The following is a 27,384-nucleotide window of genomic DNA, read 5'->3' on the forward strand; positions in this document are numbered from 1 at the left end:
ATCGAGTTCTCGGTTCACCGTGGTTCACCGGCCGGTTGTAAATTACAAATACACACGTCAACGCTTCTCACACACGTTTGCATTGCTTTGAGATTCCGCGTTGCATCCGCTTCGAAGGTTTTCAATTCCCAAACAATTAGCTAGCCGTTAGCTACAAGTTGTAAAGTTACGTAATGAATATACATTTGAATCGATTCAGCGATAATTAGCTGCGGTGTATAAGAATACCAGAATTTGTTCAGGAGTTTCTGATTCCGGTAAGCCGGTACGCGAAGCTATAAGAAATCTTCCCATATACGACTGGAGAAAAATAGTTGCAAAGGGCAAGGGCACGAACGGTATATTAGAAAATTTTACGCTAGCGGTTAAGTTTATAGTTTATCCATTGCCACCGGAAGTGGTTGTAGAATTTAAAAAAATTTTGCGGCATACCGCGAGTTATCGGTCGGCGTCGTTTTACGATTTTTGTATAAGTCATTTGCTTTGTTAAGTTTGCTGTTTGCTGGCTCGTAATTACTCGTGAGGCATTTGTGCGTCGTCGTCGTCGTCGCCGTCTCCTTCGTCTCGTCAGTACGACGGTTGGTTATGTGGTGACTTGTGAATGATAGACAGGAGACGCCACCTCCAAAAAGGTACCTTAAAATAATCTCTCAACGGTTAATTACGTGTTGAAAAAATTTTCAAAGTAAATAACATTCGGGGAGAGTTGGAAAATAACGAAAAATAGAGAGAAAGTAAAGCAAGGAGTGAAATATATTAGCGTTGGGAATCAAGGGCGTGTAAATTATCATTTGGGGACCATGGGTAAAACGCCAAAGAAGGCGGCACCCGAGGGTGATGAGAGGAATAGGTACGTTCGGAGATTAAAAAACTCATCCACTGCTACTACTACTACTTCTTCATCAAAACATGAGAATATGATCAGTGCCGATTTAATAACGCCGCGTTCTTCCGAGCAGCATGAAAACGAGAATACTAACAGGTTTGTAAAATCCAAGCCATCAAATCCAATCAATCTGTGCATAATCATCTGTTCATTTGATATACCTAAATTAAAATCATAGAATGAAATGACATTCAATTCATCAATCCACTGCGCTCTGCATTGTCTTCATATACTCCTTCAGAATTTCCATCGTCATAAAATCCTTTACAATCCGGTAATCACAATTGCTGCAGATCCCTTGTATCTATCTTCGTATAGACAGAAATTATTTGAACGGCGATCGATACGAGAGTTAAGTTAGCTGTCCCGCAATTGCAGTGGATAGAACACCGACGCTTATTCATGAAACATTGAAAATTAGATAAGAAAAGTTGATCTGGGATTAATTAGGTAATAGTTATTTTGACCTCTCATCTCCTACAATTATAAATGTTAGCAAACAACTTTGGTTTTAAATCTGTCACACGCAAAAATATTGATTCTGTGTAATTTCTATTTTTTTGTTAAATTTTTCCTATTGTTTCAGAGGAAAACCTATGAACGTACAGAAGAATTTGAAAGCCACCAGCAGCAAGAGTTTCAAGGTGTGTTATGAATGCAGATGATTTTTCAATCTCAAAATTATTATGTAATTGTCTGATGAAATATTTTGTCAGTTCCTTTTAATGGAAAAACAATCACAGCTGGTTAGCATAGAGCCAGAGAGTCAAGGGCAGCTGAAACAGATAGAATTTCATAGACTACATTACTGTTACCTGATATGCCTCTTCTTGAGAGACAAAGCCGAATAATCAGTTGTTAAATTCTGATGTAGAATACATAAACAGTTTTGAGGATCATGCGTAGTTGATATCAGGAGTTATCCAATCTGTGGATATTACATTTATGCCTTGGAGTTATCTTAAACCTCATTAACAACTCTGCGCTTATCTGTATCAACGTGTAATATTTCACTTGCTTGAGGCAGTAATCTGTTAGTACGTTCCTAACAACCTTGAAAATACATAGTACATAGCTCAATTTAAGTGATGGTTGAAATAATTTGCACCTATTGCCACAATCTCAGGCATTAAAAAGGTCTTCAGTTCAGAGTTACCTTTGGTTTTAGTTCCAGCAAATTTTTGTATCTTATTTCCAATTCTCTCAATAGTTTGTAGTTCAGGTGATTTCCATCCAGGTTTATTTCACAACTAGAGATATGAGTAACAATATCGAATGATAGTTAATACCATCACTCATTGAAACAACTGAACAAACAGGCAGGTCGGTATAATTAAGCGATAGTTGCCATCATAACCAGACTGGTAACTTAGTTGGCCTAGAGGTAATGTAGAAGAGTCAAAATGTATTAGAAAGTTTTCTTTTCGTCTTCTTTCTTTTTTATTAGATCTGCAAAATGTTCTATTACTTAATTAACTTATTTTTTAAGCTTATTTAATGTGTTTTGTAACCCAATGGAATGGGTAAAGGTGCCTTTTTTAATGGTATTGTTTCTCTTACAGAGCAAACTCCGAAGTCCAGTGGTTAAATCGTCAATTACTCGCTTACCAAAATCTTCAACAAAATCAGTATCAGCCGAAAGAGAAGTCGTTAAATCAGGAATCTCTTCAAAAGTACTGAAAAATAAACCTCCGACAATAATGTACCCGAAATCAGAAGAGTCGGAGTCTCAGACAGTTGAAAATGTCTATGAAGATAATATAGAAGACATAGACAAAGTTATGAGATCCAAAAAATGCGATACCATAGTCAGCAGTGTTACGGATGGCAACAGGAAAGAAAATGAATCAGAGCCAGAAACAGGCAATATTGAAAAACAGCCAGAGTTTCAAGAAATAGAAGGAGAAATTACTGTTCCAGAATCTGACAAAAATGGCCCTAGCAGTGCTGGTAAGGAAGTTAAAATAAATCTTATAAATGAAGCTGTATCTGAATCCTTGGAAAGAGGTATTTCCAAGGAAGAAACTGAAGAGCATGAGGTCAAATTGAACCTTATGGTGGAAGACAGTCCTCTGAAAGCTTCACTGAAACAGGAATTAGAAAGTCCCGAAGAATTGCCAGAAATTCAAGACAAAATGCAGCAAGAAGAGCCACTTTGTGAGCCACAAAAAGAAAATGGACATGTTGCAAATGAGAAGGACGACCAAAGTGAGGATTTGGCAGATACTGAAAGCTGTTCCGTAGATGTAGTTGAGTCAACGACCTCTGAGATGTCAGAAGCATCCGATCTTGCCCAAATGGAATCTGAAAAAGCAAAAGAATTGCCTCCTCAGCAGACAAATGACGATATCTCATTTGTTTCCTTTGATGCCTCTATTGTGCTTAAAGATGTTCACGTGCGGCTCAATGACTGTCTCAAGGATAATTCTCATCTGTATGATCTGACTACTGGAGAAAGCTCCATGTCCGAACCTGCGTGCAAAGATTCTTCATTTGGCAGAACTCTGAGGAACATATCTGGGAGACATTCGATCAACAGAATGCGCCATGTCACAGTTCGCAATAGACTTACACCTAATAATTCGCTTTATGTCAACATGTCAACTGTTTCTGTGCCTGACGAAGAGTCACGAGATCATAAAATCCTTCGCCATCGCACTGGTTTATCCGAAACATTTACTTGCAACGGTACTCCATCAGAACGCAAGCGTAAACTTGAGCCAGAAGTTTGCAGCGAAGCTAAGAAGGTCAAAACTGATTCAGCGAGCAGTCTTTTCAACACTTCGATTGGAATTCTGCAGGGCCTTCGCAGACCTATTCAAGTATCAACACCAAATGTCAACGCCTACAAATTTAAGCCAGAAAAATTGGATATCAGTGGAATTGTTACAAACGATGAAAAAGTCGTTCAGGAGCAGTCGGGAGCTGCCAAAAAATGGTGCAGCATTATGTAAATTCATTTGAAGCAGGTAGAAGTTTGTGTAAAAGGTTTTCTTTTTTTTTACCTTCTTATGACCAAGCCGTCAGAATTATTTAATCACATTATATGAATTACGCATCGCATCGTATGACTCTGATACACAAGTGTCCGATCAGATTATAGCTGAAAATAATTGAGTGTAGATCTGCTTTTATTATTTTCTCACCAAGGATTCTGATCGACGGAATTTTTAATATACTTACGTAATTCTGTTTCAATGCAGCATGTCAGTGTCACACTATATGGCAACTAAAACAATGCAGCAGAATTCTGTTTCTCTACTTTGAAAATATTGTTGATCAGCGAATTAGTGATTGCTATTTGAGCCACAAACAAAATAAATAGTTGAAAGCAGTTTATGCCAATAAAAATAATCACTCGAATATTTCAGCTAAGATATTGTTAAGGTTTGTCAAATTGTGTCACCGATATCGTTTTAAAAAAAATTATTTCATTTAATATTATTTTCAAATTAAGTTTATTATTATTACGTATATAATATTTCTGACCATTATTTTATACAAGTCGAGAGTAAAGACTACGACAATCCACCGCCTTCTCTTTGATTTAAATCTGATTCCGCTGTAATATCACCATGACATAATTACAATTTTAAAGATACAAGGCTAGCGATTCTTCTCACATTTCCGCCATATTTTTGTATCACCTATACTGGCATCTATAGAGGTAGGAAATTAGGACAATAATTTTTATTCGGAAATATTAGTAACTATACTTGTAGTGTCCTGTTCAAAGTTCAAAATTTTATTCCCCATTTTTAAATCCTCCCAACTCGTTGGGAATAATTTTTTATCGTATCTTATTAACTCTGTAACTCCTCAAAACTTCTTTGAAAAACTCTCAAGTGTGCCAATGCTTGTTACATATTAATTATGTCCTGAATATATTGAGGACACCGGAAAAAAATTCTGGATCTATTATTATCAAGTAATAAGTTTAGTCTTATACATATATTTTTTATACCACCATCGCTTCAAGATATGGAAACAATTGAGAGTAGATTAGCGCGATGGTATTATTAGTAACTCTAATACTAAGATTATATTTGATTATCACGATAAAGATAGTCAATATCAAATATAAAATAATTTTCGATTAGTTCATAGTATTGTATGTATTGCCGTTTTTATCTTGCTCTTTTTCTTTTCTTCCTTTTATTCTAAATGATGAAAAAAACCGAAAAATTAGCCAGTTATTCATACTCATACCGTTGAAATGTACTATCCCGATTAAATGTTTTAGCAGGCATTGTTCGTGTGATTCATACTTTTTTTTTTCCTGCATTTACTTACAGTTATGCACATTGTAAATGCTATATTGTTACATTATGAGATTTCCATGTAATATTCAGCTCTGAAAACCATTTTTCTTGAGTTTACATCATAGAAAGTGCTTCCTTTCAGCTCACTTTTTTCAAAGGATATTAATCATCGGGCACTTGGATACAATTCAAATTAATATTTGAAATAGATATTTGCTTTCTCGCTTTGATTTATTTTGTGGAATTGTTAATCAGTATGCCAAATACTAGAATAAGAGAATTTTCTTTCAACTTTTTTTTTCATAAATAATTAGCCAAGACTGATAAGAAAGCATTATCCTCATTTAGAGACCGAATGGTATTTGAAAAAATATACACTCTATATCTCCTTATTTTCATCAAAGTTAAGAGGCGCGGATATTCTATGAAAGTATAAAATTTGTACATAAAAAAGTATAACTTTTTAATAAAGTATCCAAGATTATTGTGTCATTATTATTGTATGAAGAATTAATTATACATGCACCGAGAAGAAAAAAACAGAAAAGCTGTTCAGTTGCCGGAAAGCATCGGAAGATCTCCTAATTTTGTACGATTCCAGATTTTTACAACTTTTCTCTTTTTGAATCGTAGCCCCAGCTACCCGCCTCTTCGATGTCGGGACGATCAGCAAAATTCCGCGAAAATTCGCAAATTTTCGGGTCACGTGAAGACGTTGAATCGGGTCTGATCGGGTCTTCTCGTTGCAGACGGTGTCTGGACAACGAACAGCGTGTCTGTAGTGATTCGCCACACTTGCGTTTAGTGCGTCAGTGTCCGTGACCCTCATGTAATATTCGCGCTCGTGTCCGTGCGAGAGACGGCCGACACTAGTGCCTCTGGCAGTGTTGAGTGGACACATGTGTGGCGAGAATAGCATTTTGTATCGGTATAAATAGGGAATTAAGAAGTAAGTAATGATTGTTAATTAGAAAAAGTGTAACCGTGCGATCGATTTCATACCAGTTTCTAAGTTTGAGAGTTTAGTGTTACGTGATCAGGTTTATTTATAACAAAGATTGTGGGCTAAATATGTGGGCACAGTGCTGCCTGCCTGCCGCCTGCTGCCTGCTGGGGCGGTGGACCTTTGTGCAGGCGTGTGTTTTCCATGCGGTACACGTTGTCCGGATGATTTTACGACGATTGATTAATTGTATGTCACTCGTATATGATCAACCCTGAAAGGCCTCGACTTACACGCGCCGATCCAACACCATCGTCATTCCCGGCTTTTCCTCGCTCGTATCTCATTCACGCGCTTGTCCGAGGTGAACGAAATATTCGAAGGGCAAGCGATTTCGTTACACATACTTTTGCAAATATAGCGGTGAATGCGCGATTCTTACACGCTCTTACACGTGTAGTTATGTGTCGATGAAAAATATCGACGCACACACGCAAGAGTATCCAATGAATCAGTGAAGTGAGCGTGCTGCTGCTGACCTAACCGAGGCATGCCGCTTACTACTGGGATATAATCATATTTCATAGATAAATAATCAATCGATAAGTCCAATATTGTGCGAGATTTTTCTCTCAGTTATTAAGCGTGCGTAACGTTGATGAGAAACTCGAAATCCGTATAGTTTATACGCCTGAAAAAGTAAGCGTCTGAGCTTTAAGTCTGTTCGTTGTATGAATTGCACACGTGAATTGATATTCGTTAACGGTATGGTGACTGTGGCGGCTGTGTACTTTTTGAGTCGAATATCATAAAAATATTATTATGAGGTTTTGTGAAATCCATTCTATAAATTAAACTCAACAATAGAAATCTTGTTCGCAACAATTTGGCAGGAGTTCTCCTAAATTTTCCAATAATTCTAAACATAACCTAATAACCCGCGTGTACAGCGATATAGGTAACCACGGTGTGAATGCCTTCGGAGTCGGTGCAATACGATACCTCATAGCGATTGATTTATTTCGGGCATTATTTTGATTATTGTTAAATTTAAATAGCTATGTGTTCCATCTATGCCGATTTATTAGATTCGATCGTAAACATCAGATTATTATTTTATCTTTGATAGTTCTTATTTGTAACATGCTCTATCGCGTGACGTTACAATGTTAGCATTTTTGCATACCGTTATCTGCGAACGCGTCACATGTTATAGCTCTTTCGGAAGATCAGCCAAAAAAAAATAGTCTTTTTTCACAGAACTTACGAAAACTAGTCGCGTATCATAGTTATTCTTATTTTATTTGTATGAACCTTGATTGTATATGCTGTGTCTACATTTATTATAATGTAAATACTTAATAAGTAATTTACTTATAACATAGAATTCTGATTTATAACGCCTCACGATCCCTCGTATCAGTTATCAAGAAACTTTTATCCATTGGTCTCTTTTTCTTTTATTTACTTTTTTTCTCATGTTTTTCAACATATATTGCAGTTTGCCACATAGTCTGGAAGAACCTCATAACAAACCTGGGCAGGTCATGGAAACTGGATTCTTGAATTTTCGCGATGAGGAACACTTCTCAGGTTTCTCTTCGCCATTGGGTCAAGTGAGTTCACTCAATTGATGAGCAGAATTAAGTCGATATCACATTTTCATTTGTCCATTATTCACTAACCAATTTACCGTTATACCTATTTTAAAGCATGATATATTGGAAGAATCACATAGTTCGCTCATGGAGTTGATGGAAGATGACTTCCATTATAATTTGGACTCCAGAATAGATTCCTCAGCTATTCTATGGGGTACAGAACAAGAGTGCGTATTAAAAAAAAATTTTGTCCCTACTAGAATCGTTGCATTATACCTGTTATTGAGGAAAGATTTCAATGTAGGTTAAACGGCGATATGGCCGTACTGCCGGATTCCGGTGTTGCTACAGTTTACCCCAAAATGGAACACATCAAGGAGGACTTTGCCAAAATGCTCACAGATTGGCAGGAGCATATAGGCTCTCTACAGGTAAATTTGAAGATGAGTTGCCACTCGTAGTTCCTGTTTCGGGGTAACTCTAACAACGTGACGATCCTTCATTTTCTAGGCTTCTGATCCAGAAGAAGATATTGACGTCAAAGACATGGTGGGACTTGATATAGGTATGCCTGAAAAAGTATCCACTGATATTCCAGATAACATTTTCGAAGATGAACCCGCCTTTTGTTCATACCCTACTCCCAAGAAACAAAAGTCCGGCAGTCCTTATAAAGCGAAATTTGAAAAGTCAGATTTTTCCGAGTCACAGCGAATAGGTTTGTAAATAGCCCCGTGTTTGATCTACCGGGTTTTCAATTTCGTACGGTAATGAGCAAAGACAGAAACTTCAGTCATCTTTGATTCCCCAGCAAAGTTGAAACCTCAAAGCTCGATATGTTCGGGCTTGAAGCAGCCTAAAACGGAGATGAATGACACAGTGGGAGGAAAGGATCGCACAGTCAAGCTCAAAGCGCCCACTGACATGAAAAAAATCAAACTGGAGAAAACAGAATTCACACATTCGAGAGAGACTGAGATGGAAGACTGTATAGATGTGGAAACTGTTTCCGAACAAGTACCAGGTAATTGTTTGCTCTCTCATTCGAGGCATTGGTTGAAATGGGATATCCATGCTCGAATATTTTGACTAATAACAGTTTCTGCATCTCCTTCAGTACTAGAGGCTAGAGATGTGAAAAGTCTCTTGGAACAGTTCGAAGCTTCGGAAGCTGTGACTCCTCGCACTTCGATCACTAGCTATTCACAGGGAATCACATCGAGTGAAGTTCCCTCTGCTCATCACAGTAAATCGGTTAGCGGCGCTAGTAAATCTCTTTTAACTCCAAATAAAAAGCCAGCTGAAGCTGTCGACTCCACCCTACACCAAAATATTATGGATTCGCTACCTAAAGAAGTTATCGATAGGATAAAGGTGAATTGAAAACAGCTTTTGTAATAGATATTTGAGGTCCGAATGACTCGTCTCTCGTTGAAAATTGAATTAAATCAGAGGTATGTTCGGCGTTAGGCATCTGGACGCAAACGGGTCATACCGTTGATTCCAGCTATACCGACCAGAAAATCTGGAACTCGAAGTAGCGGAACCCGTATGCAAGACGCTGCAGCTACTCTCTCTCGTAATAAACTATTGAAAATCGTAAGTGTCTGAAAATCTAGACTTCCGAATGTTATACTCTGGAAAAGCGCAATCCATCTCATGTGTCTGTTAACGGTGACAGGTAACTTGTAATTCCAACGGAAACGGAAGAGCCGATGGGTCGGTTCAGTTGGATCACGATTACTGTAGCAGTGCGAGTCCGATAACGAGCTGTTCAGAGAGCAACGCAGAATTCGACAGACAATGCAGTGACAGTGAAAAATTTTTATCGAAAAAAGACGATAGTTCTAAACAGTCAATTTCCCAGACTGTACGTGCCGCTAAGTTTGAAACCGGCAGTCGTATAACGGGTAGGAAAACCTTGCCTAAATCCAGTGACAGCTGGGCTGATCATAATTCTAAAAAAGACAGTGGCTTGGAATCCGGTGACGTTAGCGATGCGAGCGAAGAATTACCATCGGCAGTGAAATCCTCCGGTACTAAAATCAGCGAAATCGCGATAGAACGTTCGAAAGAACCACATCAAGATAGTCTCCTCAAACAAACAAATATCACTACGACATCTACGACTAGTATTTCCACTATCGTAAATAACTTGTGCACCAGCAAGACCGTGACTAAGCCTTCCCCCGTGCACGAAATGAAAATACGTTCTGCTCTTGCCACAAGTATTTTGCAACTGCGGAAGGGTGTCCTCACCAAGACAAAGCCTGTGTTAGACATTGCGAATGGCAGGAGAGCTGGCGCCTATATCGTAGGTATGGAAACTGGTAATCCCAAAGTACAGCAAATGGTCTCCGTATTGAAAAAACCACCAACTGGTCCGCCAACGACTTTGGCCATAACTAGTAACCCCAACGAAAGTATAGTTACCACTACCAACAGTTCTAACGGTGAAGTGCAGAACATAATCGTTCAAGACTTTGAGCAAGCGAATGAGGACGTTCAGAAACCAGTTAGGAAGAAGCTGAATCTTGCCGAGTACCGTAGTAGACGAGATAAGAATCGCAGCGATAACAGCAGGACTAACTCACCCATTCAACCTATGACTTTGATTTATATTCATCACGTCTCTACAACGACCGAGCCGATTAAAGATGACCCGGAGAATCCGGTCTGGTCCGAAAGGGAAATTGTCTCCGTATTGAAACCCAAAGCTGACGTAGAGGAGGAAAAAAATAGACCTAAGGTGATCACGCATGATGTAGGAATACAGACAAATGAAACAGTCTTCAATAGCCCTGCCAAAAACAATACGCTTAATAACGAGAAGAGGTATGTTTTCTTCAAATTTAAAAGAGTTGAGGAGATGAAGATTATTCTTTGAGCACGTGTAAACTTTCGATTGAATATTTGCAGAACTGATCAAATAAGAGATAGAAAAAATCGACGATACAGACGGCGAAGAGATAGTTCTAGTTTGAGCCGCTCTAGGTCACGTAGTAGCAGTAAAAGCAGAAGTACAAGTACATCGCATAGACGCAGCACGACACGAAGAAGAAGAATCAGCCACCGCCGCAGCTCCGTTAGCTCCAGCAGCAGTTGGTCCTCGCGTTCTCGTTCCAGATCTCGTTCAACCTCGCGATCTCTATCTAGGTCTAGGTCACGCTCCAGATCTTCCAGATCGTCGAGATCGAGGTCCAGGTCAAGGTCAAGATCGAGTTCAACTTCGAGATCGAGGTCGAGGTCTTCTTCCAGATACTCGAGTTGCTCAAGGTAATTTCTTTTCATTAATTTCCCAGCAAAAATGTGTTTCCAACGGCAGTTTATCGGGAAAAAGAAATCTGCAGCAGCTAATTCAAATGAATAATAAGTCGTAAATAGATTGTCATTTCTAAAAGAAAAATGGGGATTGTAGGTCTCCGACTCCCCCAAATTCTGGGAAAGGTAAAACATTAGGTCACCGTCGACGGCTGAGACGTGATCACGCTCCAAGTTATGATAGGCCCAGGCGGCACTCCTCTGATAGCAGTCACAGCTACCAGAGCTGGAGGAGGTAAAAATGTTGCTTAAATTCAACTGTGAATAGTATTGGGTTATTCCAACGCTCATCGTGTACCTAAGGAATTTTAATGCATCATTGAAAATTTCTATCGAGTTATTTTCTTCTCAATATGATCTGTGAAACTCCGAGGTGCAGACAATATAGGAAAGGTGGTGGAATATTTATATGATTTGTTGATTTTCTTGTTCATAATAATATTCTATAATTGTTTTGTTGAATTTCATTAATCCTATTGCTTAATAAGTTCTGTTGGTTGAACTTTCAGATGCCCTTGTTCAACTTATCCATATTTTTAACTCATTCTCTCTTTCAATCAGGTCTTCTTCTAGTCTCGGAAGGAAGCCATACGATACGTGGACCGACCGAGAGAAACAAAGGCAGGTAGAGGAACGAAGAGTAATTTATGTTGGACGATTAGAAGAAGGTGTTATGAAGGCCGATCTCCGTAGGAGATTCGAAGCTTTTGGTCCGGTTGTAGACATCAGTGTACACTTCCGTGAGCATGGGTAAGCCGCCCGTTATTTTAAATAACTTCGAATTTTAGAGCACAAGTATCGAGTGGATAAAAACTATTCGCTGTTCTTGATTCTGCCACTCAGACTGATCTTCCTTTCATTTTATCATACTTACAGAGATAATTATGGCTTTGTAACGTTTGCATATAAAAATGATGCATATGAAGCGGTAGAGCATGGTAATGACGATCCGTCACAGCCTAGGTATGACCTGTGTTTCGGTGGCCGAAGAGCATTTTGTAAAGTGAAATACGCCGATCTTGGTGAGTCGATGATCTATTTTAAATGAATTATTGGTCCGATAACTTGAGTTTTGAAAAAATTTAGTAATCGATGAATTATTTGTGCAATAGATGGGATGGCGAGTAACTCATTAGGAGGGGGTAGAGGAGGTTCTAAGTTGGAATCGGACAATTCTTTCGATCTCTTGCTGAAGGAGGCACAAGCAAAACTACGTAAGAGAAAGGTTTGACACATGTATCGTATATTGATAGTAAATCTAACATAGTAACGATATCTGTACCGTCACAATCATACGTTATGATTGTAAAAAGAGCTGGGAAGATGATGATGGTGATATAAATGTAATAATTCTGTAGTATTTGAAAGGTGCGCGCAGATAATATTGCTAAACTAATCCCTCTATTGATATTTTAATCCTAAGCACGAACCTTTATATCTATTGACCATTGCTAATCGGTAAAGCCACTGAACAGTAAAGGTTCACATAATGTATATTAGATAGAAACTGTACGTTTACAAGTGATTACTTATTGAGTAATGCGTAGTAATTATGGCTTCTTTCTGCCCTACATCGTTCGTTCGTCGGAAGCCAAAGTTATCGTTTAATTATGCGATACTATCATCTCTTTCTCTTAAGTTTTTGTAAAAAAATCAACCAAAACTCAACAATTCGATTCATGATTACGAAAGGAGTATCTGACTGTCAATTTTGGTATGATCGTAAACATGGTACACCCGGAAAGATTGCATCAGTCAGAATAAACCTTGTACGTACAATGTTAAGTCCTCCGAGTACAATCCATAACGACTGAAAATTGTATTTTCCTTTATGTTCAGAACGTCGTGTTCAAATTGTCACTATCGAACAATGTTTGTGTGTATGCGTATCATGCGTTGCTTGGACTTTTTTTTAATTATTTTCGAATACTTCGCGGTACGCGAAATCGTAGAGAATGTTAGTCTTACCTAGGTTTCACATTTTCAGTTACTTAAAAATTGTTCAACGCAAATAGCTCTGTTCATGTACGAAATCAAGAGTTGCTAAGAAGATTCAGGTCATCGTTTCATACTCAAATTTGTTTAAATTTTTATTTCATTTTATTTTATTTTATTCTACTTTTCCTTAATTCAGACATCAAATTTTTATCATACCGCTTAATTATAAATGATCGTGGTATAACTAGACACGTCTTTACTGCCTATATTCCGATTGGAAAATCTTCCTGCCTAGTATGATGTGACAGCAATTGTGACAAGATCTGCAGTAGCAATATCATCAGAAATTGCAGTCTTTGCGTTGAAACATTCGGCGTATGGAATGGCGGAATGCTAATATTATAGTCGTAAACGATGTGAACAAAGCATGTTTTCAAAATCGTACCTATTCCGATAGTAGACAAAGCAATTTGCGAGTCGATTCTACGTAATTCTCTTTGTATCAACGACTAGTAACAGATATTAGGATCAAAACTGCTGTAAACATTAAAAACGGTTTTAGAAGGAATTGGGAGAAAAAATATATTCAAATTAAAATAAGGCAATTCCGTCACGGTTTGATCGCAATATTATCATTGATAATAATTTTGCTGGAAAAACTATAGCGATTTTCTGAAATGAAAAATTTTACCAGTAATAATATTGCTATCCTATTATTGTATAAGTTGGTGCGCTATTCGGCAAATCGAGTTTCCTCATATTGTCAAGATGAATCATACTAAAAGAATAAATAAAAACATGAAGACCGGATGTAAATTGGTGGTGAAATACCAAATACCTTAGTTTTACTACCCTATCTATTCTCAATGGTTCTGCTGCACTGCGCTAATAAGGGTAATGGTGGTCTCTATTATTTAGCGGAAGACTGCGAGTGCTGTGTTTTAACTTTTTAATGATGCTTTAAATCAACGTCTTCTGATCAAGTATTTTTTTTTTTTTTAATCATAATACCATGCTTGACGCACAGGAACTCAAAGTTCATTTGAATCCAAATAGGCATCTTATGAATCTGAAACGAGTATATCAGCACACGCAGATGAAAACCTAATCAATTCGGACATATATCAGATTCTGTTTATTAGAGACCCCATATACTCGTTTGGCAGTGTGTTTTAAAAATTATTTGTACAGCCTGATGAATTTGATCAATTGAATCATTGGTCAGTCCGTCAGACCATTTCCAATTTCGACTTTGTATTTTTACACACCATCACTGCGAATAATACGTGTATTAACCGAAAAAAGACAAAGTTTGTTTGGCAATCACTCCTGTTCATATTTACTTGTGTTATTTATCACATGATAACCAAAACTGAATCCGAAGTCCTATCCATTTTACTGACAAAATTATAGTTAGCAGTATCGAAACCAGTCAGGCGATAGATTTAAGAACAATTTAACATTTTTACCAAAAATTTGAATAAATCAAAGGCTGAAGCCTTCAAATTTTTGCGATTGCAATCACGAATCCGTTTACTGAATTCACCTAGGGGTAAATCACATCAAGATTCCTTGTTTTTTTCGTGTATTCTGAGCGGTAAATTAACGATAACTCAATCAATTGCAGAAACAAATTGAGATTAGCTTACAGATTCGGATCGGGCCCGAGATTATTGGAGGAGCTTCGTAAAACCGGTAAAAAAGAAGTTGATTCTTGGGCAAAAATCCAAAAAAATCAAGCGTCTTCAGATTTCCAATATTTGAGCCAAAAATGTAATATGGTTGCAGGACACGTCTGTGTGACGAAAGACCATCAGAGTGACAAGAAATGCAACTCAGTTTAACCATCCCAGATTTATTCCCAATTTTGTCCATGATTTCCCTTTTCCGATTTATTTTCGATTTTTGAATTACCGTATCGTCGCCTGGAGGCGCCTAATGATTTGCAACTGAAGGTACGTCATGCCAGATTTCCGTTTTTTCCCTGATTTTTTGCAATTTTTTCCGATTTTTTACCGAAATTGAAAATTATTTTTCAGCGGCCCCGAGTAGGTGTGGGCCTCTGAAATTAATTTTTAGACCACGCCTCTTTCTTTGAGCCACGCCCATCGCTTGTACAGCTAGCGCCATGTGGCAGAATTTTTGCGAACTAAAACTCAGATGAGTCTTCATAAAGTAATTGACCGGTGATCGGTCAAGTCCGACTGACAAACATGTATCGACTGATGATTAGGTACCGACTGATTGCCATAGTCCGGCTAATGATTAGATACTGACTGATGGTCAGTGTGATGATCACGTACTGACTGATGGTCATGGTCCGATTGATGATTATGTGCCGACTGATGGTTACAGTCCGACTGATGATTATGTACCGACTGATGAACAATGAACCGATCATTGGTCAATTACTTTATGTGCATTTGTCTGGGTTTTAGTTCGCAAAACTTTCGTTATGTAGCGCTAGGTGTATTCACGATGGGCGTGGCTTAGAGACAAAGGGCGTGACCTAAAAATAATGCCTGACCAATAATTTCAGAGGCCCGCATCCACGCCTTGGTTTTTTTGGTCTCAGTTCACCGAAATTCCGCCACATGGCGCTAGCTGTACTCGCGGTGGGCGGAGCTTAGAGAAAATGACAGGGGTTGAAGAAATGGGCGGGAAAATTGAATAATTAACTAAAAAATCGGAAAAATTTAGAAAAAATCAGATCATAATTGGGAATCAATCTAAGGTGGTGTAACTTCAGTTGCATATCATAAAACGCTTTTAGGACCGGAGGAAGATACGGTAATTGGAAAATCAAATAAAAAAACAAAAAATCCAGGAAAAATTATGGAACAATTCTGGAATGTTACTGGGCTGCATTTGTTGGCATTTTGATGGTCTCCCTCGTTCACCTTGACGTGTGTGGCTCCAAGCGCAAATGACGTTCGCAGGTAACCACCCAGATCAGAGAAAATTGTGAAAATTTATCTAATTTATAATCTCTAACGCGTGACATTCGGCAACATGTACAAAGTGCAACGTACTCTACTCTTCTCTCCGAAACTCAAAACATTTTTCAAAGGTTTTCTGGCTTGCTGAGAGCCCCGCTGGTGAGCTTCGAAAACATTCACTGGTTTTTCTTCTGACTGATATGATTCTTTTCACTCCGATGCTGTTTTCAGGTTACCTGCATCTCGGAGGCCTCCGTACAGCTCTGTGCAAGTATTTATAGGCTCGGGCAAACCAAGGAAATTCTCTTCTAGCCTTACAATTAGAAGACACGAATCAAACGGGACTCGTACCGGATGCTGCCGGTAACCTCCAAGAGGATCTATTGTGGGCTGAAATTCTCCCGGACAAAGACCCGACAAGCTATAGTTGAGTTTTATCATGTTTTCTCACCTTTTTTTCATTTTCATTTCCAGGAAAGCATTGGACAGCCTCTGAAGCAACGATGGCACCGCACCCGCATAGAAAATACAAGACTATCCTCGATGCATTTACACCACTGGACTATACGATATCATGTAGTTTGGTGATTTATACATCCAATTATTATGTGCTCCGAGTGGATAATTATGTAGAAATTAATAATAATGTATACGTCTCGTATCTCAGAGAACAAGAAATGAATAATTGAATGTTAATTGAAATGAAACTATCGTCCGTACTCTTGTAACGCATTAATCATAAGTATACAAAAATGAATTTGTATTGTCCATTGCGAATTCTCAATATGTATTCTTGACGATTAATTTATCAATAAAAACTGATTGTAACCAATACGTCGATTGTTCAGTCATCAATTATTACATCCCCGTATGCATCATCAGTTGATATCCATTGTTGGTAATATATTCATGCGTAAACCATATCGCACATCATCACATGCGTAGATAAAAGAGAAAAACAATGATTTCTAGCTTTAGAACAGCGTTTCCTAAGTTTATAATTTAGGCCAGAAAATTTTCTGGGTATCAGGAGAACAGAAAAACCGAGAAGGTATTCCGAGACCTGGTGCCTCATCATGTGCATGCGTTCCACCCTGTTTATTTATTCCTAACATGAAAGAGAGAGCAACAGATGCATTGCAGGACTGACTGCATGCATGCCTGTGTCTTTGATCGTTCAATCATGCTTTCAACCGGAAGTGATAATGCAGAGCTCTAGAATGCCGGCCCTGAAAATTGAAAGTTTGCCGAAAAGTGGAGATTTGTATCAAGAGAACAGGAAACCCGAGGAGGTGGTCCGAAACTTGGTGCCTCATCATGTGCATGCATTCAATCCTTCATGATCATTTCTAGTCTGATAAAGAAAGCGGCTGATTCATTGTAGAACTAACTATATGCCTGCCTATGTATTTATTTATTCAATAAATCGTAGATACAGGAGGAAAAGAATTATTTCTGGCTTTAGAACAGCGTTTTTGAAGTTTAGAATTTAGGATAAAAAATTTTCTGGGTATCAGGAGAACAGGAAAACCGAGGAGGTATTCCGAGACCTGGTGCCTCATCATGTGCATGCGTTCCACCCTGTTTATTTATTCCTAATATGAAAGAGAGAGCAACAGATGCATTGCAGGACTGACTGCATGCATGCCTGTGTCTTTGATCGTTCAATCATGCTTTCAACCGGAAGTGATAATGCAGAGCTCTAGAATGCCGGCCCTGAAAATTGAAAGTTTGTCGAAAAGTGGAGATTTGTATCAGGAGAACAGGAAACCCGAGGAGGTGGTCCGAAACTTGGTGCCTCATCATGTGCATGCATTCAATCCTTCATGATCATTTCTAGTCTGATAAAGAAAGCGGCTGTTTCATTGTAGAACTAACTATATGCCTGCCTATGTATTTATTTATTTAATAAATCGTAGATACAAGAGGAAAAGAATAATTTCTAGCTTTAGAACAGCGTTTTTGAAGTTTAGAATTTAGGACAAAAAACTTTCTGGGTATTAGGAGAACAGAAAAACCGAGGAGGTATTTCGGAATTTAGAATTTGGTAAGAAAATTTTCTGGGTATCAGGAGAACAGAAAAACTGAGGAGGTATTTCGGAATTTCAAATTTTGGTCAAAAAAATTTTCGGGTATCAGGGGAACAGGAAAACCGAGGAGGTATTTCGAGACCTGGTGCCTCATCATGTGCATGCGTTCCACCCTGTTTATTTATTCCTAATATGAAAGAGAGAGCAACTGATGCATTGCATGACTGACTGCATGCATGCCTGTGTCTTTGATCGTTCAATCATGCTTTAAACCGGAAGTGATAATGCAGAGCTCTAGAATGCCGGCCCTGAAAATTGAAAGTTTGTCGAAAAGTGGAGATTTGTATCAGGAGAACAGGAAACCCGAGGAGGTGGTCCGAAACTTGGTGCCTCATCATGTGCATGCATTCAATCCTTCATGATCATTTCTAGTCTGATAAAGAAAGCGGCTGATTCATTGTAGAACTAACTATATGCCTGCCTATGTATTTATTTATTCAATAAATCGTAGATACAGGAGGAAAAGAATTATTTCTGGCTTTAGAACAGCGTTTTCGAAGTTTAGAATTTAGGATAAAAAATTTTCTGGGTATCAGGAGAACAGGAAAACCGAGGAGGTATTCCGAGACCTGGTGCCTCATCATGTGCATGCGTTCCACCCTGTTTATTTATTTCTTATATGAAAGAGAGAGCAACAGATGCATTGCAGGACTGACTGCATGCATGCCTGTGTCTTTGATCGTTCAATCATGCTTTCAACCGGAAGTGATAATGCAGAGCTCTAGAATGCCGGCTCTGAAAATTGAAAGTTTGTCGAAAAGTGGAGATTTGTATCAGGAGAACAGGAAACCCGAGGAGGTGGTCCGAGATCCCATGTGCCTCATCATGTGCATGCCTTCAATCCTCTGTATTCAATCCTAGTATGATAGGGATCAAATTATTTCAGGAGTGCTCTCTGTTCAATGATTAATCAAGGGCATAAATTAAATACAAACACATCATTATGTATATTTGCATTTATTCACACAGAAGAATATTTTTTCCGTCCAGTACAAAATATGTTACAACAAAATCGACAGAAGTTCCTAAATAAATGAACTATAACATAATGTACGTTGACGAATGTAATTAATAACTAATTTTTCGATCCACAGATGAGTCTTGTCTTCTTCATGCGAAACGGAGTTACTTCATAGGCTGCCGATTTTCTTTCTGTAACAGAAGAAAACATATTGAAAATCAAGAATGAATTGAATGGTCAAGCCATAGCCAGTTTTGAAATTTTGGGAACAAAAATATCGAAATTCCTTGATGTTTTATATCATCTCTGGTTGAAAACAGTCAACACACTCATTTTCCTGAGATCGAAACGTATGAGACTACTGCAATGCAAATGTTTTTGCAATTTGTTTCATATTACCTGAATTTTATCTTGAGTTTTTTCTAAATTCTTAAGAAATTGCTACACATCTTCGAGCTCTCGCTAACGACCGAGGATATGCAACTAAAGTTACACCGTTACAGAAAAAAAAATTAAATGTATTTTTTCAGTCTATGGGTTCGGAATTAATATAACAGCTATCAAAATATTTCCTTTTTGTCGTTTTCAATAAAATCAATGAACAAACGAATGCTTTATTCGAGAATATTTATCCTACAATGTTTTATGTCTTTGACGAAAAGGCAAAATAATTACAAAACTTTGTACAATGATTATATTTAAACGTTATTTACATGTCCGACAGTAGATGAAGAACCAAAAGAAAAAGAAAGACCATCATTTCAACGACCAGCATCAATCAGGCACAAAATTTCAATGTTTCATTTCCCAATGCCTTCATCGAAAGATTAATCTTCCAGCAGTTAAACTTGATTTTTTTTCAGGTAGACTCGCTTGTCGACATCCAAGAATTTAGTTAGTCGGGTTCCATTGTATGGTGACTCGCTGCCAGGAGGATGCATCCTTATCTGCAAAAGAGAACGTAATATGTTAATTCAATTATTATTTTCTCTCCGATTTTGAGAGACACACCAAGAGCTGTCAAGAAACTATCAGCTGAGTAGACGATAAGAAAGGTCAAAGGAGATTTAGACGTAACATAGTACTTATAGAAACAGTTTACAGAAAAATATCGAGAAGATTCATGATATGCCAAAGCACATTCTAATACATCCCACACCCCACGGGGTCACTCTTCAGTTACCATGCAATAAACAAACGTTACGTTAGAGGAGATGAGAAATGTATTCTACAAAGCCAGCTGGAAGATCGGCTCCGCTTGATCGTCGAAATAGTTGACACGGTGCAAAAGCATTGATTTTATCATTGAATCTATATTGAAATATTCCCATTATCAACTCGAAATGCTCTGTTTAGTGGCGATAAGAAAATTTCCTATAATTTCATAAGGTGAATGTAACCCACACCAAACTACGTATTAGTATTAGTTCATCGATAATTATTGTGTTGTTGAATAATTTTAACACTTTAATAGTTTCAAATATGTAGTACTTTGAAGGTAAAGATTGGAAAAAAAAAAGAGACAAGATTTTCCGCAGTAGTAGTGATAATAGTAGCAGTAGTAATAATAATACTAGTTTTTTTCTTGTTCCAACTAATCACGATTGATGATTAGAAATAATTTTGAATAAACATGTGTAATCACTATCATTACATCGGATTAAAAAAAATATTCATAAATACGTACTCTTCAAGTAGTTCTGTGTATGTATAATAAACATGCAAGATTTAATTTTCAAACATCCGGAGTAGATAGAAACCATTAGAAACTGATATCTTTCGTTACTATCACTATTATTTGTTTGATTTGTTTTCGTTGCTCTTTTATTCACATCGGTTTTAAAAATTATGACATTTATTATCCGTTTTGCATCGTGGTATAAAATCTTTATCCCGACATATCATTTTTTTTTTGTTTCTCTTTTTTTTTTTTTTTTTTATTCAGTATAAAATTCATTAATATTTTTTGTTTTTCATCTATGCGTTAGTCGAGCCGTTGTCGATGGTTGCTTGATCCCTATTATCCTCCTCTGCGTTCTGGAATCGTCTCTGTAAAAAAGACAACCAACACCGATTGGTTAGAGTTGCATTATGGAAGGGTTAAAAAGTTACTCGGGTCATCTGGGATTCATTATAATAGTATGGTCCATTAATTAAGCTACAATAACACATGAGAAAAAATTGAAAACAAAAAAACGAAAAAAAAATTGTGAAACAACTATAATTTCTCTCCTCTTCCCATTTCTTTTTCTCCTTTTTTTTTCAATGTTATTCTATAAAATAATTATCCAAACGATTCTTTCGTAAATTACAATATATTTCTGTTGGATATTATGGACGTTGAAATAAAAAATGAACCGCGTGTGACTGTGATTATATTTTAATTTAGAGCTGATGATTCTACTGTTTTTCAACATTTGTTTGTTAGCTCAACCATTTACCATTATCCTGTATTTTTCTCTGCACGCATATTCGGTCTCGTCAACGTCGTTGTAGCAATCGCTTTTATAATCTGCAGGCAGGGGACCTCCTTCGAATTGGCATAATTTTGACAACGGACGTGAATGAACAATCATTTTATCAAAACCAGTCGGCTTTCTTTGCGGGCAATAGAATACATCGGGTGTATTTTTATCGAAAACTATACTTTTCCGCATCATGTCCCCCGCGTTCGTCTCACTCGAAAGCAGGAAAACCTTGAAAAATAAAATAAATATATATATATTAATTCATTTACGTCGTATTATCTGTAAGTTGTAATGTAAACGCTATAAATAGTTCTAGCGAACGATGAGAAAAGAAAGAAAACAATCGATATCATTCACAGATAATTAACCACAAATAACATAGATCGATATACAGTGCATGTATTTTTTCATTTTTTCCCCTCAATCGGATCAACCGCAAAACGATAATAATTTATAATGTAACGTGATTACAAACGTATCGACACTCACCGTTAAAATGAGTGCGATCAACCGACAGAATATTGACGACATTTTGGTGAACTTTCTTTCGATTTTTTTTTTTGTTCAGCTGCTCTTCACTTGTGCACACCTGGAACAATGAATATGGAAATTAAAATTACCCGTTGTTATCGTGCGAATAATCATTCTATTCGTTGTAATTACATTAATTTCTTGTTTCAAGTTTGAGAAAAATACGAGAACTTGTAATGGATTTCAGTCTATTAGTCTCCCTTCCTTTTTTCAAGGACTCGAGAGAACAGTATACCTTATAGGTGGTTATATAAAAGAAAAAGTGAATTCTGGAGTATAATTATTTATCAATAGAAAATAAAGTTCAGTTACAGGTACGTATGTTGTACAGCTGGTGAACAACAAACTTTCGTTTCATGCTACGGTGGTTATATATGTTTACGTTTAAAGGGGGAAAAAAATTAGCAGATAATTAAAATAAGTGAAGTATAAATTAACACAAATAACTTGCATACACGCACATATACATTATATTAATTTTTTTAGAAAATATATCATTTTCAAGTACAGAAATGATTATATAAATCAGAAACGAAAGTGACAATCTATATGTATGAATATGAGTTGAAAAAAAGAAGAGTACTCGAAAAAAACTGACCCAGATTTTACATTCTTATAAGGCGCGTGTGCAACGACTGAGGAGAGAAGGACGCGAATTGTTAAAAAAAAAATTTGATCAATTCACGATAAGGAATTTTTTTACACATAATTAAAAACCGCCCACTCTGTCTGCATAGGTTGCGATTTTCTAAATGTGGTATATACCTAGGCTACGATTATACCATGACGTCATCAATTCGATTATTTCATATGCAGTCTACAAGCACCGGAAACTGGTTTAATGGAACAGCTCATCGCGCGGCTGAATTTATAATTATTATAATTAACAGCCTTGAAAATCACGCCTTCCACAAATTTTTCTATTATTCCTCTCGGTCAATTCGATCCAAACGGATATCGATGATTTCCATCTTACTTTATACGTTGAAACTCATATACCGAAAATATTCATCAGGTACCAGATTTTCCAACAATTATCATAATTTTTCTAAGTTTTATTTTCTATTTTTTTCTATGAATACTAAATATCAAAAATACGACACAGAGACACCTGCTGCGGGCGTCTCCGAAGCTGCTCAAGGGATTGAAAAATTTGGGAAATTTTTCCCTTATTTAAGCCAAGGACCTTACGATAAAAAAAAAGGCAAGAAAAACAACGTAAATGATTCACTCACCGTTTTTTCAGCGCCAGACCATCTATCGATCTCGATGGACCGAAGAAATTGTATATTATCCTGTTCCTTACGCAGACGCCGATTTTATCTGAGTTACTAGCACCAACTGTGTAATGCGTCTGCCTACACCGAACAAAGTTTGTAAGGTCTCTCGTCGACTACCGATTTTACTCAATACCGAATGCTGCAGAGACTACGATGATGTGATATGGTGGGAGAAATTTGCCGTTATGCGATATATTCCCAGGGCCGTAAAGATTATGGAGCAGTCGACGATGGTCTTGAAATTTCTGAAGAAAAAAAATGAGTGGAACGATCGAAAACCTTTCAAAGGATCATCGGTAAACGAGTTTTCTTGAAAAAAAAAAATAAGAAAAAAAATGAAGGATCGATTACGCCGCAATTACAATAGATTTCCCTTGGATAATCAAGTCAAAAAGAAAAAATTCTTTCTAGGAAAACTGCAGGAGCGTTCATCAGACTTTGTCGTCGAGAATCGCATTGCTGTTTTTGGAATATCGAGGACACTAATTCAGATAAAATGTGGGCGTTGTTGATGGTACGCGTGGGGAGATCAACGCCGCGATGATGCAGACTTTCGTTTCGATCCTTTTCAAGAAATATACCATCTATACCTATACAACGAGACGCATACTTTCGGGATTTACGTACGAAAAAAGTAATTAAAAAGAGAACGAAAAAATTGGTTTCAGATAACAGCGTTCGAACAATGAATAAATTGAATAATGTATATCATCTCGCTGAGCGACCCGCATCTCGTCTTTTCTCTTTTGAAAAAAAGTGAGCGCATTTATGACCTGAATAATTATAGGTCGAATTGGTTAATCGTATAGTTATATACTTCAGATCGGATATAAGATACAACTATGTAGTCGAGAACATCTGTCATCTGGATTTTATTGAAGAGGAAAAAGAATAAGGAGCACATACAAGCAGGGAAGGATCAATAAAATAGATTCAGGAAAAATAAAAAGAAGAATCATAATTTGGGGGATATCTCGATGGGGTCGCGACGTCCCACGGGAATATTTTTCGTCGCGTTTATGATAAGTCCGATAATCTTGGAGGATTTTCATAATTCAATAGCTGCAGAAGCTGCTGCTACTGCTTCTGGGCAGAATACCCTGAAAAGTGATCAAAATATCGGCACAGTTTTATTTGAGAGAAGCGATTGCGGTAAGCATTGCTGGACGAGTGAAGAATTCACTATTTTAAACAGCCGACGAATGTTCCAGGACATTTTGCCAAAGGTTAAATACAATTATTTATTCTAATAAACCTGACGGGAGAAAAAAAAAAAAATAAAAATGCTCGCTGTAACCTGTTTTATATTCTCTGTATCCCGCATGACTTTTTTATACTTTGATTTTCTCCGTTATTTTTTTCAGATCAAGGTGATAAATTCCGAAAACGATCAGTACATCGCTTTCCTCATGGATTATTTTCACATCTGTCTCGAGTGTGTGAGAAAATTGTCGATTGGTAAAACCAAGCATTTGATGTTGAAAGCTTTGGCAGATACGATGGGCGGTTATCTTCAGGCTTATGTTTTACCTCTTACGAGACGTTCTTACTACGCCGGTAATATTAAATACAAAAATGCCAAAAGGTTATTCGAACTTTTTGACGAACTTAAAAATTTTTTACACACAAACGGTATGGGCTGGCTCAAATCAAACGTCGATAAAAAACACGTCAAAACGCCACCCATCGTCATTACACCACCACAAAATTCACTCGCTTGTCAAGGACTCATCATTTACCCCGCGAAAACTCGTGAGTTTTCGTTTTCCATTGATTTTTTTTTCGTTATCGTAGAACAAAAAGAAGTCTAGAAATATTAATCGTGTCGTTATTTTTGTTGATCTAGATTCGAGCAACTCCGTGTTTGCGAATAAAAAGAAAAGATACATCGCAAATCGTAGAACGTCGAGGAATTCGGGAGGTATACTTTACGAACAATGACGTTGATTGATTTTCATTTATATTGAAATCATTTCCTTGAGCAAAGATGTTTTTTTTTTCGATCAGGTGGTGAATTAGTTTCCGGTTCAGGGGCGGTTACGGTACCCTTGCCGTTTTTGGATGACGAATCTAAGCCGAACAGGTAATAAAATAAAAAATTATTCATCATCTGCCGATGATCTACGCGATCTCAGAAATTTCAATTATTTTCAGCATCGCGATGCCGTTCAAGGGTCAGAATCTGCAGTCACTTTATTCCGAAAAATCAGCATTTGCTATCGTCAAATATTACGTGGCCAGCGTGAAGTGTATCGTTTCGAAATCAAAGACTAAAATCGAACTCTTAAAATTTAATAAGGACTTGTTCGAATGGCTTCGACTATCGGTAAGTTACTGAGAAAGAAATGAAGTCATTACCTCATATCTATTGCAATGAGTTCAAATGCGTTTCTGATCTAATTCTCTTCTACACCTACTTCATGATTTTCAGATCGATCCTCATTTGGAGGACGATAAATGGTATCCAGCATTCGGTGGCGTACTGAGAGTGATTTCCTCGCTAAGAGAAACAGGTTTTTTAAACTTGAATTAAAATTTGCAAACACTAAAAGTAAATGGTTGAAGAAAAATGCAGAAAAAGAAAACCAATAAAGAAACCTAATAATTACTTTTTATCTTCATCAAGGTCTTGGGGATGGAGGAGACAAAGTTAGACACGGTGGGGATTATCAAATGATGCCCAAAATTCACGGGACTACAAAGTCACCCGAAGAAATTGGCGTCTCGCCGCTTTACAGCGGAAAAATTCCATCGGGAGGTGATTATGCATTGTACATAAGGATGGTTTTGAATTGCAGATTATCCGAATTGTTTATAATAATTTGTGAACACCATAACTGTACAGGCGACAATGGAAACGGCGTTACGTTTGGTACCACTGAATTAATAGTGATCGCTCTGGCGGGTGCTCTATTGGTCTGGTTATTGGTCGGTTTAATATTGGTATGCTATAGATTTTTGACAAGAAATTCGGAGGATTGTCAACCGTTCGATTCTCCCGGCGATACACCGTAAATATACACTCAAGAAGAGGCTGAAAGAATCGAAAATCACAATTTATATATATATGTTTTCTTTTTTTTTAAATTAGGGTGGCGGTTCTATACGAAAAAGAGGAATACTGCGTACCTGAATGTCCGAGCCACAATAGAAAGAAAAATCCTAAAAAAGGTTTTGGAATTCGAATGAAGGAATGGTGCGGAAGTAAATTTGGACGTTGCGAAGGTGGTTGCGATTATGAAGACGAGGAGAAGTGTTTGGCAGCCATAAATTACACGAGCAAAGACACCATCGACGTTACAGCTACAAACAGCAGAAAATCATGCAAGTTAGTGTCTGAAATATAAAATATTGTTTTTTTTTTTTTTGACAATTGAATTTTCACGAATGATCATTTACTTTTGTTCTAGTAAAAAATGTTACAACTCCTCAAAATCACCCTCTCAATCTGCAACACCGAGAGGCGGTGGCTGCACCTCCCCCAGGGTAAGTACCACAAAAATAATTTTATCGTTCATAAATTTGACGGAAAATTCTCCCTACACTGTTCGCGAGAATCTGAAACATCCTTTCTTTACCAACGATTGTCCGTTCAGTTTTATTCGAATGTCCGACCGCAGGTAAAACTGTGAATTTTATAATTTACCTGGCATCGGTACGAGGTATTGAAATTTATCAAGTTTTCATACAATTTTCATGAGAAATCTTTACCTTACAGTCTAAAACAGGTTACACGTCAGATTCTACCAGCAATTCGGAAAGTGGTGTGAGAGCTAAATCACGATAATGTTATCCGTAAGTCTACGGCAGTTTAGTTAATGATTTTTCAAATTATTTTCTGCATAACTTTGTATCTTTCAAACGGTTGCAGAGCCGGAGAGAATTGAAGAGCGATTAAAGGACGTCGAATATATTTCGATGATAAGCGTTATCTGCAGCATCACGAGAACTTGACTATCTGGAACATCCGGGAGAGAAATATAATCCTCGATTAACTTCTCCGAGGATTATTTTCCTACTTCTGGATAAGGACTGTCAGATTATCTATCCTCGGATTAATTTCCAGTTGATCGATGAACGTCCTCAAGGAGATTGAATAAAAATGATTAAAAATATGAGTACATATAAAATATTTCTTTTTTTGCATTCTCTTCGAGCTCTTCT

General features: G+C 37.3%; 4 protein-coding genes across 15 annotated transcripts; 3 read left to right on the plus strand and 1 right to left on the minus strand.

Moving 5' to 3' along the window:
- The first annotated feature begins 45 nt into the window (after nt 1-45).
- Nucleotides 46-5,640, plus strand: LOC105693165. Of its 4 annotated transcripts, XM_020856439.2 has the most exons (4): nt 46-338; nt 492-982; nt 1,473-1,530; nt 2,449-5,640. In XM_020856439.2, exons 2-4 carry the CDS (start codon nt 801-803, stop codon nt 3,838-3,840), a joined length of 1,632 nt encoding a protein of 543 aa, XP_020712098.2. In that variant the 5' UTR covers nt 46-338; nt 492-800; the 3' UTR covers nt 3,841-5,640. The 4 variants fall into 4 exon arrangements, with proteins under 4 accessions (XP_020712098.2, XP_012268342.2, XP_012268343.2 ...); XM_012412919.3 differs by having other exon boundaries at nt 46-982; XM_012412920.3 differs by having other exon boundaries at nt 47-632.
- A 301-nt stretch (nt 5,641-5,941) lies between these two features.
- LOC105693164 (serine/arginine repetitive matrix protein 2) lies at nt 5,942-14,277 on the plus strand. 6 transcript variants are annotated; one of them, XM_048649938.1, is made up of 14 exons: nt 5,942-6,097; nt 7,593-7,707; nt 7,804-7,919; nt 7,997-8,123; nt 8,203-8,410; nt 8,486-8,716; nt 8,810-9,066; nt 9,163-9,291; nt 9,374-10,527; nt 10,612-10,968; nt 11,111-11,248; nt 11,575-11,763; nt 11,890-12,035; nt 12,126-14,277. In XM_048649938.1, exons 2-14 carry the CDS (start codon nt 7,639-7,641, stop codon nt 12,242-12,244), a joined length of 3,240 nt encoding a protein of 1,079 aa, XP_048505895.1. In that variant the 5' UTR covers nt 5,942-6,097; nt 7,593-7,638; the 3' UTR covers nt 12,245-14,277. The 6 variants fall into 6 exon arrangements, with proteins under 6 accessions (XP_048505895.1, XP_012268335.2, XP_012268341.2 ...); XM_012412912.3 differs by having other exon boundaries at nt 8,504-8,716; XM_012412918.3 differs by having other exon boundaries at nt 8,203-8,257; nt 8,504-8,716.
- A 4,644-nt stretch (nt 14,278-18,921) lies between these two features.
- LOC105693176 lies at nt 18,922-23,332 on the minus strand. Of its 3 annotated transcripts, XR_007276797.1 has the most exons (5): nt 23,176-23,332; nt 21,899-21,998; nt 21,383-21,637; nt 19,655-19,888; nt 18,922-19,132 (listed from the first exon to the last, which is right to left on the minus strand). XR_007276797.1 is itself a non-coding variant. In XM_048649452.1 (4 exons), the coding sequence occupies exons 2-4, from the start codon at nt 21,938-21,940 to the stop codon at nt 19,784-19,786; spliced, it is 402 nt and encodes a 133-aa protein (XP_048505409.1). In that variant the 5' UTR covers nt 21,941-21,998; nt 23,176-23,332; the 3' UTR covers nt 19,621-19,783. The 3 variants fall into 3 exon arrangements, 2 of the variants coding, with proteins under 2 accessions (XP_048505409.1, XP_048505411.1); XM_048649452.1 differs by lacking the exon at nt 18,922-19,132 and having other exon boundaries at nt 19,621-19,888; XM_048649454.1 differs by lacking the exons at nt 18,922-19,132; nt 19,655-19,888 and adding an exon at nt 20,748-20,990 and having other exon boundaries at nt 23,176-23,329.
- A 45-nt stretch (nt 23,333-23,377) lies between these two features.
- LOC105693136 lies at nt 23,378-27,343 on the plus strand. 2 transcript variants are annotated; one of them, XM_048649441.1, is made up of 14 exons: nt 23,378-23,516; nt 23,632-23,976; nt 24,043-24,446; nt 24,585-24,972; nt 25,067-25,141; nt 25,228-25,303; nt 25,375-25,546; nt 25,652-25,733; nt 25,847-25,978; nt 26,066-26,231; nt 26,312-26,548; nt 26,631-26,706; nt 26,939-27,015; nt 27,092-27,343. In XM_048649441.1, exons 3-13 carry the CDS (start codon nt 24,198-24,200, stop codon nt 27,005-27,007), a joined length of 1,722 nt encoding a protein of 573 aa, XP_048505398.1. In that variant the 5' UTR covers nt 23,378-23,516; nt 23,632-23,976; nt 24,043-24,197; the 3' UTR covers nt 27,008-27,015; nt 27,092-27,343. The 2 variants fall into 2 exon arrangements, with proteins under 2 accessions (XP_048505398.1, XP_048505399.1); XM_048649442.1 differs by lacking the exons at nt 23,378-23,516; nt 23,632-23,976 and having other exon boundaries at nt 24,231-24,372.
- The last annotated feature ends 41 nt before the right edge of the window (nt 27,344-27,384 follow it).

This window comes from Athalia rosae, chromosome 2, assembly GCF_917208135.1.
Source record: "Athalia rosae chromosome 2, iyAthRosa1.1, whole genome shotgun sequence".
Lineage (NCBI taxonomy): Eukaryota > Metazoa > Arthropoda > Insecta > Hymenoptera > Athaliidae > Athalia > Athalia rosae.